The sequence below is a fragment of the Onychostruthus taczanowskii genome, unplaced genomic scaffold (assembly GCF_017590055.1).
Source record: "Onychostruthus taczanowskii isolate IOZ18803 unplaced genomic scaffold, ASM1759005v1 scaffold127, whole genome shotgun sequence".
In the NCBI taxonomy this organism is placed as follows: domain Eukaryota; kingdom Metazoa; phylum Chordata; class Aves; order Passeriformes; family Passeridae; genus Onychostruthus; species Onychostruthus taczanowskii.
This window is the reverse complement of record NW_024498429.1, coordinates 44,184-59,253: the sequence shown is the minus strand read 5'-3', so window position 1 is coordinate 59,253 and position 15,070 is coordinate 44,184. Positions and strand designations below refer to the sequence as shown.

The 15,070-nt window shown below is 36.8% G+C and overlaps 1 protein-coding gene across 2 annotated transcripts in view; it reads left to right on the top strand.

Annotated features, from left to right (window-relative positions):
- The window catches only part of CEP89 (centrosomal protein 89), a 33,143-nt gene that overhangs the window by 8,860 nt on the left and 9,213 nt on the right, over positions 1-15,070 (top strand). For both annotated transcript variants that reach the window (XM_041396235.1, XM_041396236.1), the window contains 11 exons: positions 1,064-1,118; positions 1,764-1,982; positions 2,367-2,509; positions 2,866-2,916; positions 3,979-4,062; positions 4,926-5,023; positions 6,139-6,254; positions 6,868-7,048; positions 7,936-8,103; positions 8,796-8,937; positions 10,221-10,310. In XM_041396235.1, coding sequence (XP_041252169.1) covers positions 1,064-1,118; positions 1,764-1,982; positions 2,367-2,509; positions 2,866-2,916; positions 3,979-4,062; positions 4,926-5,023; positions 6,139-6,254; positions 6,868-7,048; positions 7,936-8,103; positions 8,796-8,937; positions 10,221-10,310 — 1,347 coding nt within the window. The remainder of the gene's footprint in view (positions 1-1,063; positions 1,119-1,763; positions 1,983-2,366; positions 2,510-2,865; positions 2,917-3,978; positions 4,063-4,925; positions 5,024-6,138; positions 6,255-6,867; positions 7,049-7,935; positions 8,104-8,795; positions 8,938-10,220; positions 10,311-15,070) is intronic.

Here is a 15,070-nt window from a genome sequence, read left to right as displayed (position 1 = left end):
ATCTTTTTCTTTTGGAGTACAGGAGTGGCTAATCATTCCTTTTGAAAAAATGAAGCTGTATAGGTAAATGAGCAATACAAAAGTTGTTGTTGTTGTTTTTTTTTTTATGTTGTCTGTTACTCCTCATGTGAAAGAAACCGAGAATGAGAGACAACATCCAAGAGATAGCTCATACTGTTAATTTTCAAATTCTGAGCCTGACTTCACTGCATTTTTGTATAGTTTTCTATTTGAGCTGATCTGACTGCTTTCTTAAGCTTGAAAAGGAATACCCAAAAAATTTAGTTTCTCAGATCAGCTTGCCAGAAGATTGTTTATGAAAATGGTCAGTTCTTCCATTGTTATCATAACTTTTTTCTTAATCACATTATCTTTTCCTTTGAAATTGTTCATGAGCTTTGTCTCCTTTAGTCATTGGTGTCACTCAGTATCATCAATGTGTTAAATTATGTGACAGCATATCCTTATAAAACTTCACTGCTGTTTCATAAAAACATGGAGGAAGTCTCTACATCACTTTCAGCTCCAGTAAATACATTAGCAGAAATGACACTGTAATCCTTTCCTAGTAAAAGAACCTTCTGAAAATGAAAAACAAAATACTTCTGGGGTTTTTTTCCAGCAAAGCAAGAACAAAGTTCTTCAACTCTGAAAAACATTTTATATTTTAATTGATTTGCTGATACCCAGTTAGAGACTGTCATAATTGACTACTCTAAAGTCTTACTCTGTACAAACTAACAAGTGGGAAGAATGCCCTTCCTGTTTCATCAAGAAGCTTTGTGTTTGTGACTTTTATGTCAGCTGGAAAAAAAACTGTTTTGAGAACTGTATGTCCCTGACTACTGAAGATAATAGAGAGTTTCAGATGTCCACAAATGACTGATGGCAGTGATAATTGATAATATGATGTCTATATTAGTAAATGCTAAGTTTTGTATTATCAGCAGTGAATCCAACATTCAGTTTTGTTGATATAAAAGAAACTCCTTCAAAAATTTTATTTAAGTTCTTCAGCAGTGATGCTGTTAAAGCAGATTGTCTTTTTTTATTTCTCTGCTAGGAGGAAAAATTAGTAACTGAAAATCTGATACATGACAAACCTCCACCATCCCCAGGTACTTTGGATTATTCAATGACTTTGCTAGACATTTTCACTTTATTAATGTGCATGTGTAAATGAAAATGAGTTTTACTGATGCAACAATATAACCAGAGTTTGGCAGATAATCTAAAAGTTTACTTTTGTGAGAATTGTTCAGTAACTTCTATTCAGTAACACTGAAGTTGTTCAGTGGGAAGGAATGTAAAGCTTTCATTGTATGGGTGATTAAAATTTGCAGGGGTGAAGAATACTGACTTGTCCATGCAGGGCACAAACACTTTGCTCATTGCAGTGGGCATTTCAGATTTACCTCTCCAGTCACTGATGTTTGGGGGAGAAAGATCTGCTGACACTATCTTTTCCATTAAAAGATGATTTTAGAAGTTTGTAGTGTCTGAGAGAAAAGATGGGAACTTGCAGCCATTCCACAGCTCTCTTTCCAAATCCACTTTTAAAATTATTTCTTTATTAAGAAATAATTATTATTATTATTATTTTATTAATTGTTTAAGGTCTTACCTTTTGGGAGCTGTGAGCTTAGATCTTACGAAATATCACTCATATGTAATGTTAATAATAGAAAAAATGGTTTGTAATTTGCTGAAACTCCTGTTCCAGTCTGGATGGTATTTAAATACCTTGTTCTGTGGCATTACAGATGTGTCTGTTCGGGCGAGGCAAGTATGGGAAAACATAAGCAAAGAAAAGTTCAGAGAGCTAAAACAAGAACACTGGTCTCTGAACAAGGCATACCAAGCTCTGGTCCAGCAATTAGAGGGAACAAAACAGCACATAGAAGAACAGCAGTTAAAGCTGAAGAAACTAGAAGAAGAAAATAAAAGACTTAAAGTAGCTGTAGACAACTCACATAGAGAAGGTGAGAGAAACATACAAGCTATTCTGCTGTTATCTTGTTTCAATTTTTCTAATTTCTTACAACATTTTCCTTTAGCAGAAGGTTTCAAGTCATTGATTTAGGCAAGTATGCATGCAGAAGTAGTTTCCAAACAGTATTTTCTACATTTGTAGAAATTTTGTCAAGGAGTAAGTACATTATAAGAAAAAACAAATTTACTTGTTTGAAATATAATGGATTTTTTGCTAGTAGTTTTTAATGGGATTTTCCATATCAGTATTTTGAGAGAAGTTATTGGTTATTATTCTAGCTTATTTAATTTTTTTTTTCATTACAATTAACAAATTGTTGTGAACATTTCTTGAATTTTAATGGAACTTTCTTGTTGGATATTTGTTTTAACAGGGGAGGCAACAGAATTGCTTTCTCTCAGACAGCAAGCACAAGAGCTGGTAGATGAAAATGATGCTTTGAAAACAATGGTCCATCGTTTAAATGTAGAATTAAGTCGCTATCAAACTAAATTCAGGTCATTGTCCCAAGAAGAGGTGAGAATCTTGGTTATCAAGGCAGTTTCTACTGAAATGTCCCATTGTCTGTTTTTTAATCTTTTGAGTTTTTATGACTGTTTTCTCCAGATTTGCCATAAAGTCTATAAATTGCACAGGCTTTTTCTGAAATTTAAAATAATTCAAAATAAGCCTTTATCATTAAGTCTAATATTAAGAATTCAGTATTATTATGTATCAGTTACATACTGGAATTCAGTTTTATTGGGTGTGTGTTACATATGCAACATATGTAATAAGCTTGTTTGGGGTGATAACTGTGGCTACAGGGGACAGTTGCTGGTGCTTCAAAAAGCAGGAAATAATGTCAATATCTTTTAAAATATTTATTCTAGAATGCAAAGCTGAAAAGCTTACCCATGGAAGGACCACGACCACCATGGCTGGTAAGTCAAATAATATTTGCACTTAACTGTTCATTCCTCTCTAAATAAAGAAGTAGAATTTCTTTACTGGAATCAAAGTATTCAGCTATTACTCTGCTGAACTATCACATACTAATAGAATATTATAAACATTTCTTTTGTGGTAGAAAAATATGTATGGCAGAACTTTGTAATGAATGTGTGCAGTTCCAGCTGAATGTACAATAAGCTACAAACTGCACATAGTCACCAACTTTGAACTATTGAAAAGTATTGTTACACTGAGAACAATAAATGCCATCTTCACTTAGAATTGTCTAGCGTTTAGTCTGCTTCAAGGTCTTTCAAGGTCTGTTGCTTAATTGGTAATCTTAATTGGTAATCTTTTGCTGTTACTTTTTTTGTGATTATACTAAAAGAAACCAGAATATTTCTGATTGTAGGGCATGGATCCAGTAGTAGCCTATAAATTTCTGACAAGGAGAAGACAAATAGTCCATGAAAGGGAATGCATTTGTAATATGTAAAAACATTTATTCTTGAAATACTAAACAGATCTTATATTTTCCTTCCTCACTGTTACTGAAAACTACACAGAATGGGAAAGTTCTCCTGCTCTGTCTTTTTAGCCAAAATAGCCAATAATCACATATGAATGTATTTAGTATTAAAGATGCAGATTTGAGAGTGTAAACATTTTCTTCCCACTTCCTAATGAATCTGGGATAATTCTTCTAGCAGTAGTGTTCACTATAGTGTTTGAATCTTGTTTTGTATTTATTTGCATCCATATTCTGCTGTGTTGCATATAGTGATAAGTTAAAGCTGCTTTTAGAAGAAAGCTGCAAGTGAAGCATGCAGTCTTTTCCTTTCCAAAGCTTGCTCCTAACGCAGTGCTGTGAAGTGTTTCTGCATATGGTGGTCTGTGTCCTTGTATAAGTTCTGCACTTTAATCTGCAAGTCATACATGAAGCCCCTTTAACAGCTTTTGAAACCAGTAATCTATAGCTGAAGTAAAAAATACAGATTAAATTATGGCTTGTAATCAATATACATGTATTTAATTTTTAATTTTCTTTTAAGCTGGATATGAAGTATTTGTCACCTCTTCTGTTGGCATATGAAGATAGAATTAGAGAAAAGGAAGATTTTATTCTTGAACATGAGGCAAGTTGCCATTTAGAAAAAATGCAGCAATAAATTACTGAATTTTTAAAGGGATTTGCCAATAATGTTCTCTGCCTAAAGTTTAGAGCAACTTTGTTTTACTTTTCCATGCATAATTACTGTGTTGTCTTATCCTCCTTGGTTTGCTTGTTTTTGTCAGCCTGTTCCCATTAAGGAGCATGCACTACACTGAGATATGTAAGATGTGCTCTAAAAATGGAACAAACCATAAAGTAGTCAGTGGTATAAAGAATTTTTGTCGTTCATGATGGGAACTCAGTGCTCTTGCAGCTGCTTGAGGGTTTTGTGGTAGAAGAATACTGCTAGGTATTAAAAGATTGGGTACTCTTTTTGCTATTTAGAAGTAATTTTTGTCACTGCATCTTTGAAAAATAGCTATTCACTTCAGAGTACAACTTCCCTAGGTTTTGAAAGTAAGTGTATTTCCTTCAAAAAATTCAGCCATAAAATAAGCAGAAAACAGCAAGGTTTTTTTATATTAGTAATAATTCACTGTCTTGTCTTACAATATTCAAATCCATGTTACTTCTACTGAAAATGGATAGTATCATCCACTAATTTCCAGAATTCAGCTTTTTAAACCTATCTTTTAAGGGTCTACAGCTTGCAGAATTGTGGCACATATCAGTATTATTTTTAATCAAGTATTACTAGATTAGTGAAACAATTTAGAAATCAAATATGCACACCTGAATTAGAGATGAGTGAGTAGTGAGATAATATTCTATTGCAACAAGAACTAGAAGGCAGCTAAGCATGTGTACTTATAAAAATTTTTCTGGATATAAAAATGCAAGCAAAATAATTGTAAAGAATTTTATATGAAATACTTTGTCTTCCAGGAAGATATGAAGAATTTTAAAGCAAGAGTTGAAGAGTTGGTGAAGGAGAATGAAGATTTGCATGGGCAATTAAATAGCTTAATTACCCCTACAGAATGGCAAGTTATATTACTAGGAATTAATTTCAAAGTTAAAAATTATTTTGCTTATTTTATGCAAACTTTTAAAATTACAGATTTTAAGGAATTTTTTTTTGTCTTCAAACACTGTTTTTCTGAAGAATTAATAGCATCACAACTGTCATGTTGGAACAATGCTGATCTGCAAAGCCTGGAGTAATTCTGGAGTAAAGATTAAGTATGAATGTGGAGTTTTGCAGTGGAAGCCCATGTAACTCTGTCCTAGATATTGCAGGTTACATAGCTTTACAGTGTGCCAATGACATCAGTTTTCCACTAATGCAAAATAGCATTGGAATGTGGCATTAGAAGAATTTGATGTTTTTGTGATGTGAAACAGTGCAAATGAAGTTAAGTGAGACGTTGGTGGTTGTTAGCATTTTATTTTTCCTTTTTAAAATTTTTTTCTCCCATTTGTTGCCTAGAGATGGCAATGGTGATTCTTGGGAGACAGAAGATGTGCTGGGAGGAGGAGGAGTGCAGCTGACTCCGGTCTCTTAGCTGTGGGGCTTTCCCTCGGGAAGTGCAGACACACCAGGAGATTTTGGCTGGGGTTCAGGGGCTGGGCTCAGCTCCTCACTCTGAGATCTGAGTGCACAGGGCTGGTTGTGGTGCCAGACCTGCTCCCGGAGGACTCGCTCCACCGCGGAGCTTCCATCCTGCTCTGACTGTACTCACTGTGGGTGAGCTTCTGCTCACAAGGAGGCTGGAACAGGTTTGGGAACAGCATCCACTATGAGTGAACATAAAAATTCTTCCTGCACCCGTGGCACAGGTTGGAGTTACATGCAAGGGCTCAGATGACACCGTGTCTACATGGGGAGGACTGGAAGAAAGAGCATGCAGCATAATCTTAAGTCTTTGTGCAGATTCACCCAGTGGCATAGACTTACTTTCAATGAGGCAGAAATACAGGTGTTTGTATAGATTTGGTTACCTCAGGTCCTGATATTGCTTTCAATAAGGATTTTTAATCTATTTTTAAAGAGGTTCAAATATGATTCTGTAAATTTACACTGTTGGCAATCAGTTTTGTTTGTTCTTTAGACATAACATCTGAGTTATGTTTTTTTACAAGCCAGTTATCATTGCAGGCAGCTGCTGCAAACTCAGGCCAAGCTGGTCTTGGAAGAAAATGGAGTGTTGATGGAGCAACTCAAAATTCAACAAGCTAAAGCAAAAGACAGTCAGAGGCAGCACGTTCAAGAAGGTAAAAGGACTTGAGTTGCTAGTCATCTGAACTACACTAAAGATGGTACTGTAGGTTTTTATTTTTGTAGGGTTTTTGTTTGTTTTCTGTAGTCATTTTTTTGTTTCTGCAAGCTTGGCAGTGTTTTGGTTTTGGTTGGCTGGGGATGTTTTTGCAACTTCATATATGTCTAAGAAGCATCCTTGAAGTAGGTAAAGTTATAGGAGATCAAGCTCTGCATATCAACTGATGTTTTAAAAAAAATGTCATTATCACCTTTGACACTATAAAAAATACTCCATTTTGACTTCTTCTGAAAAAGTGAGAAGAACTGTTAACCAGCAATACAGTTATTTGCATAATTGAAGAGCACTTCAAACTGAATCAGAATTTTTCAGAGTAAAATGACATTTCAGCGAGCTTATAGCCTTGAAAAGAAGTACTCTTGGAGTTTCTGCACTATTCCAAAACAAGTTGCTTGAGACAGCAAAAAGTCAAGTCCAAACTGTTAAAACACAAACTGACAAATGCTCTGTTACATAACGTTGTAAACAACTAGGAATTAATGTAGTAATGGTTTTGTTGAAGTTAGTTCTGCTATACACAGTTGACTCTTTTTTCTTCTTTCCAAAAGCCTCAAAGTTGACCAAACAAATAGTAGCCTTAGAAGATAAGAAAAAGAGTCAAGTGGAAGAAATAACAGAGTACCAGAAGCAGCTAGCAGCTTTGTGTTCTACATGTGAGGAGCTGAAAGCCAAAGTGGATAGCAGAATAACAGCAGAGGAACACTTGGCTGTGGTGAATGACTTAAAAAGGTATGAGTTTACATATGGTGCACAGAGAAAAATTGGTGCAAAGCATGCACATGACCAGAGCTGCACATGTAGCACTCTGTAGGCAGGAGGCCAGTGGAAACTTATGCTGGTAATCCAGGAAGGTAAGTACCAAAGCACAAAGAAAGAGAAAGAAGTATTTAAAAAACACTGTCTTAGTTTTTAGAGACATTTAAAATTACAAAATCCCAGTTCTAGAAACATGGCTGGAAGTTTTTTTTTACCGCAGAGTACCTACTGCTAATTATAACATTTTGAATAGGAGAAGAGGAGGCATTAAACATACCATTTTTGTCAAATCTATTTGCTTCTATCAGTACTATATGTAAAATATTCTCATTCTTGTGTTCCCATCTTTGGAACATGTCTAAGGAATCCAGGAATTCTGAGCTAGAAGTTGTAAGTTTCTTAATTTGATACAATATTGAAATTACATGAAACATTACAACTCAAAAGTGCTGCTGTGCAGCATAACCTGCAGAGTAATGTTTCTGTGAAGACATTCCATACATTTGTATGCTTTCAAGCCTTTGGATAGTGCAGGTTACTGTTTCATGGTACAGTGCCATCCTGAGAAATCCTCAGACCTTGTATTTTGCTGTTGATAGTAATTTATTTGAGAAAAAAAGAAACATGAAGGGATTACATCTGGACTACATATTTTTATAATTTAAATAAAGTGCAGTCAGAAGGAATTACTTGAATAATTTGATATGAGATTTTAATACCTCTGTGATGTCATCAGTGAACACTGAGCATTCTCAGTGTATCTTATTTCATAACTTCAACATGGGTATCTTCCTGTAACTTAGCATTTCAGTAATGTAGATCTGTACATTATACCTGTTCTACACTGCTGGTTTTTGCAGCTGTTTACAGCAGGAGCAGGAGAAAAAACGCTCTGAGGTGGAAGCTGTAATGGGAAAAATAGCATCACTGCAAACTGAAAACAAGAAACTGCTCCTAGAGAAAAATAATTTCATGGCTGACAAGAAGATCCTGGAAACTGAGATGCAGATGACTCAAAAGACAAACAGGTCTTCTCACACTCTCATTTTCTTGTACAGAAATACTTTTATTTCTAAAAAACAACAGAAATACCTGTAAAAATATTGTCTGACTTCCCATAATGTGTATTTTCTACCTACTGCAAAAAGAAGGCATGTTACCTAAACATATTTGTCATGTCTAGAGGCCTGGTTGTCAAGTTTTGCTAACCTTTGTATGTTTTCATTCTCACTTTTCTGTGTCTAAGTGCAAATTAAGAATAATCTTTAATAGTTAGTAGTTAGCTGTAGCAATTAATCATGAGGTGTACTTACCTGAAAACAAGATGAGTAGACGTACCCTATTTGCAGTTAGATAAGGATAAGACTTACACTATTTGCAGATCTTCTCATGCACCTGGTTGCTTAGAAAGGAGTTCACAATATTTTAAAAAGACAGTATTATTGTTCTGTATCTTAAGAAATAGGAGCTTGTAGCCGTTGCACAAACTGTTATTTTGAATCATTGTTACTATTTTTATTCAGATAACGTATTGTAAAGAAAAAACAGCCCCAAAAATTGGAACATGATACTAAGGGCACTGCAAATATTCTGAGCCAGTGCATTTTTAACAGTATGTACAATTGTTTGAGACTTCTACCTGTTGATTTGCATGAGTGATACAAGTTCTTTGAGGTCATTACTAATTCCCAATCCAAAGATTTTCTCTTTTCTTTTATAGACGATTAAAGAAGAAAATAGGTCTTTTGCAACTGCAGCTGGAGGAAGCAATGGAAAAAGAAGTTGCAGCCCATCACTATCTAGCAAACCTTATTGGGCTGGTGGAGAAGATAGCTAAGGAACGTGATCATCTTGTATTTTTGGTAACTACCTTTAAATAATTAATGTGATTTAATTCATATTTCACACAGTTATCATGCTACTGGCACAAGTTATTATTAATCTGAATTATCAAAGAATGAAGCTGTAATTCCAGTATAAGGATTTAGCTCTATTTAGGTGGGCTTTAGCAAATAGGATAGGAGCAGTGAAAGATTTCTTTTCTAGAGGAGCAATTAAAAGCAGCTACCCTTATTTCTCGAGGTAATATAATTAAGCCTTAATTCACATGAGCATTAGGGTCTGAAATGGCACTTGCCAAGTCTAAAAGATTTTTTTAACCTAGTTTTCGAAGCTGATGTTGAGCTACATGTATTTAAAAATAGCACACAATCATAAGATTTTAATATTTATTTTGAGTCTTAAGGGTGGACTGTTATCCTTGGAGTGATCTGTATGGAGTGTCTGCTGTGGATGCATATGCATATTAATGCTCCTTATTGGTTAGCAGTCATTTTGACAGGCTCATTGAGACTTGTGGAACAACTTCTGTTTAGTGGAAGTGCCTGGCATGGATGTTTCTGGGCTTTTGTAAGCCCATTTTGTTTCTTTTACAGGATACTGGGCACAATTTCAATTTTTCATATTCATACTCTTGTCTTCAAATTGAAACTGAAATAATTTCACAAAACTTTATTAAAAATAAAGCTTCTTTTACTTGTTGTCCAGGCAGTAGACAAAGGTTGTCATCAGCACTGGATAAAAACATACAGCAGTTAATTCCTAATTCTAGAAGAGGAGCTATGGTGACACAGCTCAAATCCTTGTCCACTACACACTGGACTTCAGGATTGAAACTGGGCACAATAAATGTATCCTAGAAACTGGGGGCTGATCCTTAGATCTCAATCTCTGGGATATCTGTTTTCAAATATTAATCATGCCATATTATAAATATCCTTGCCTGAACCCCTGCCAAGTTCAAGGGCTTGTTTGAGAGCAGATTGCTAGATGTGACCTAAAGGATGAGTCTTATGCTTAAAAATGGCATCCCTACATATGCATACTTGGATAAAAACCACAGAATTAGTTTGGTTTACAGTATGTTTCATTTCAGAATAACACTGCTTCATAGTCTTCACAGTCAGTTGACAAAGTATTAATGAGTCATTATGAGAATAATTTCCAAGACTCTTTATCCATGTTGGTTCTTCAGACAGAAGAGTTCAAAATGGAATTGCTGTGTCTGTCTCAATGTATGCATTTTGTCTGCCCTGACAAACAAACAGAGTGGTTACATGTAGCTTTGTTTACTGCATGGTTGCAGGCCAGATGTTTGGAAAATGAGAATCATGGTGTTCTCAAGAAAATTATAGAAGGCAGCCTGCGCTTAGGAAGATTGGAAGAAAAAGTTAAGGTAAGCAGTGCTTCTAAGCTAAATATCTGTTGTGAAATGTTTGGGGTTTTTAAATGAAAAAAGTAGTTAATCTCTGCCAGCGTTTTTATGAAAGACTTATGTATGGATTATCTTTAAAAGTTTTGAAAAAATAAAATAGATCATCATTATAGTTTTCACTAGTGTCTTCTTCCATTGTATTTGTGCATTGCATATCTGCCAGATATTGTGTTTACATCGTTACTTGGAGAATTATGACTAGTTGTAATAATATATTATTTGTATTTAATTTTTTGCTCTATATTGTAACCCAAGTATTCTGTCTTCTACTTCTTTGAGGCTGTACCACTCCTTTAACTTGAAGTCCATTACAATTAGATTTGGAAGAACGAAAGTGTTATCTTAGGTGTACAGTTATCATCAAGTACTTTCTTGTGACCACAGGGTAGAAGGTTGAGAGACTCGGAGGATGTTCAAACATCCAGCCTAGTTAGTGAATACATTATGAGTTATCTTTACAACTCTCTAAACAAAAAGCACAGTATGTAATTGTAGTATAACAGTGAAATAAATTTGAAACATTTATGTTTCAGCATCTTTGGTGCTACCATGATTATTTTTACTGTAATCTTAAAAAAAAAGGAAGGAGAAAGATACCTGGTATATTGGTTTCCATATCTAGAAAGTAATGTATAGATTACATTATTAGAAAAGCTGTTTTGTATTAAGTCAAGTTTATTCCATTTATCCTAAAGCAGAGAGTCTCCATATTATACTTTGCCAGTCAAGACCTCCACTGCTATTCCTGCATCAAATGACACAAATGTGCATCACCACTGTGGTGATGGAGACCATCTCCTTCTGCATTTTCATTGTAAGGATCAACACAGTATAGAAATCAGCAACAAAGAAAATAAATGAAATTGTAAGTGTAAAGAGAGGGCAGTAAGCTGAAAAATAGCTTGAATTTGTAAGGAACCCTTCATAAAATACCTGAATGCTTGAAACACTACTGTAAAAGACTTACCTAATTATACTAAGACAGCCATAAAATATTTTTAGCTTTTTTCACCATCATTTGTGTCTAGCTCCCCTACTAAAAGTGGCTTGTATTCTTGTTAAATGTGACTCTTCTGCAATGTAATAGATCTGTGACTACTGTAAGGGATAGAGAAGAGGTTGGCATAAAATGAAAAATATTTACATGTAGTGAATTTTAAGTGCAAAACCAATACTGGCAAAAGGATGAGCAAGGACAACCTCCATACTTCATTGGATGCAGGGGGAAATAGATTAACTTAAGATGAAGAAAAGGCAGCGTATTTAGCACCATCTTTTTCTCAGTTTTCAGCAGTAAGACAGATTGCTCTCAGGACAGTTGGCCTCTTGAGCTGGTAGATGGGAAAAGGGAGCCCCCTGGAGAATAGCCCCCCGTAATCCAGGAGGAAGCAGTCAGAGCTGTGCTAAACCATTTAGATGCTTACAGGTCTGTGGGACCAGAGGAGATCCATCCCAGTGATGAGGAAGCTGGCACGTGAGCTCCCCAAGCTGCTCTCCATCATTTACCCTCAGTCCTGGCTCACCAGGGAGGTCCCAGGTGACTGAAAATGCCAATGTGAAGCCCATCCCCAAGAAGGGCTGGAAGGAGGCTCTGGGAAACTCCAGGTCTGTCAGCCTGACCTCAGTGCCTGGCAAAAATATGGAACAGATCATCCTGAGTGCCATCACACAGAACCTGCAGGATGGCCAGGGGATCAGAGCCAGCCATCGTGGGCTTAGGAGGGGCAGGACCTGCCTGACCGACCTGATTTCCTTCGATGACCATGTGACCCTCCTGGTGGATGCAGGAAAGGCTATGGATGTTGTTTATTTGGACTTCAGCAAAGCATTTGACACTGTCTCCCACAGCATACTCCTGGAAAAGCTGCAGCCCAGGGCTGGGACAGGAGCACTCTGTTAGGTTCAGAACTGGCTGCATGGCCGGGCCCAGAGAGTGCTGGTGAGCGGTGCTGCATCCAGCTGGGGCCAGGCACCAGGAGTGTCCCTGGGGGGTCTGTGCTGGGGCTCTGATCAGTCCTGTTTAATATCTTCCATGATGATCTGGATGGGGAGATTGAGTCCACCATGAGCAAACTTGCAGATGACACCAAGCTGAGAGCCTTTGTTGGTCTGCTGGAGGGAGGTGGGCTCTGCAGAGGGACCTGGACAGGCTGGATAGATGGGCCAAGTCCAACAATGTGAGATTTAACAAGTCCAAATGTAAGGAGACTCAGAGGTGACCTTACCACTTTATACAACTCCCTGAAAGATGGTTAAAGACAGGGGGTCAGTCTTCTTTCCTCAAGCATTTAGTGACAGGACAAAAGAACAAAGCTGTGCCAGGGGAGGTTTAGGCTGGACATTAGGAAATATTCAGAAATATCACAGAAAGGGTGATTGGGCATTGCAACTGCCCAGGGAGGTGGTGGAGAGGTGTCCTTGGAGCTGTTTAAGAAGGCTGGACGTGGCACTCAGTGCCGTGGTTTAGTTGATGAGGAGGTGTTAGGTCATAGGCTGGACTTCATGATCACAAAGGTCTTTTCCAGCCTAATTTATTCTGTGATTCTGTGAACTGAGAGAAACTCTCAGTGCCATGGTCAGCATGATAACTTGAGGTAGTACTTTGGCTGGGGTCAGCAATGATAACCTGAGGTGCTTTGGCTGGGGTTCCCTGGGAGCTCTCTTTGTAATTCCATAATTATAATTACCAAGTAGTTTGATGATTCGTGGCAAGAATTTGAGGAAGCCAATTTTTCTGGTATGAAAACTGTTTCTTTACAGTCAGAATTCTGCACTGTTTTCTCTTTTAATATGAGCTTGGACATAATGTTTGTCTCATCAGGGAGTCCTTCAACTTCATGCAAAAGGGACAGCTAACACAGAAAAATCTGTCTTTTTTATGAAGTATTTTAGTCAAACATCTAGTACAAATTCTGTGAAAACAGTCCAGGGTTGTGGACTTATAACTGTGAATAATAAATCTCTGATAACAGAATTTGCACTCCATCATTAGACACCTTTTCCTTTCCTTTACTGCAAGTGTAATCAATCTTTAAATTATGTACACACTGTTGAAAAAAAGAATTTAGATTACAAGTTCATTAATTCTGAATCTATTTGATAATAATTTTGTTAGTCATGAGGTTTTAGTAAAAGCAGAAACAACCTTTGTATTGAAAACATCTACCATCTAGCATCTCCTACTGTAACTGCCCTATATATTTTCATGCAAGTTTACTAATTTGGCCTTAATTTTTTTCCTGCCATATTGCTTCCTATTGCATTTAGAGTACAAAATAGTCATTGATGAAGAGAAAGCAATAAAGATTTGTTCCTAGCACGTCCTGATCACTGAGGAGCTGTGTATTTCAGAACTGCATGTGCTCATTGCAGAACTTGCTGACTTCTATAACCTGTTGCTCATGCCAGCACATTTGAAGGAGACAATGTTCCTATCACCAGTGTACCTTTGCCATGTTCCTATCAACATTAGTCTGGACTTAGGGGAAGGTGCTTTGTGTCTGAAATCAGGATACCATGGATTGATTTAAGTCTTGCTGCATACATGGCTTTTCTGTTCAGAGTATTCATTCTGCTTTGTTAGACTCTAGATTTTTCCAGTATGAGACCCTTGAAAATTCATGGAGCATTACTGGTTTTTTAAATGCAGCCACTTAAGAAACTGCTTCTATTGTTTTGTCAGTCCTAAAAATGGACTATTTTTTTCCCCAAATCTTTTCATTATCAGGGCAGGAATTCACCCCTCTTTTTGTCCCAAGTTACCAATCAGGAAATACAAGGGCCCGGGTAGTACAGCATATAATATTGCAATACCTCTTTTCCCTTTATTCCCTTCATTCATTCCCTTCCAATTCATTCCCTTCATTCATATGTTCAAAATCTTTCACACTTTGTGATGTTAGCTGATGTATACAAAGAATCTCTAAATTATTCTGGTGTATGTCACTGTTTTGTATACTATGTAGCTTATTTCCCAGAGTTAACCATGTTTGCATAGAAAACAGAAAGTATAACCAAAATTGAAAGGAAATGCATTCATCTTACTGGTAAGGAAACACTGGATTCTGTTTCACACTCTTAAATTGATCTGTCTGCAGAGGAGAGAGAAATGTGCCCTGATTTTTGCTGGCTTTTGTCTAAAACTGTTTCAGTTTTCTCACACTTCTCCACTCAGCTGTGAACTCAGAAGATGACTTGCACACACTGCTACTCACACAAAAGTGCTGCCAAAAGGGAAGAGATGAATAGCCCCAGGAAGGTTAGTTATGTGTCTCAGGAATTCTGAGCCTGCTGAATAGAACCTATCTTTCCATGATTGCAACAAAATAATTTATTTCCAAGATCTCTGTGACAAACGCAGCAGCCAAGGGCCTCCTAGCCAGAATGGCAGCACAGTGTATACCCTGACCCAAAAATACCATGTATGCATATTTCCTCTACATCAGCTGCAGTCTGCTTTACTGTCTCTTTACCACTTGGGAGTAAATTATGTCCTCTGCAGTACCAGCACCTGCATCCATGATCATTCCTCATCCTGCTTACTGTGTGCAGGGGATGCTATGACCAGCTCTAGAGGAGAATATTATGACTTCCAGCTGTGTGTTAACATCCTCTTCCTGAAAACTGTCATCTCCACCAGTCTCTTTGCTGCTACCTGCTTCACTTCAGAGAGCAGTAATAGGTTATCTTGAACAATTCAAAGGTGTGAAGCATCTCTAAGT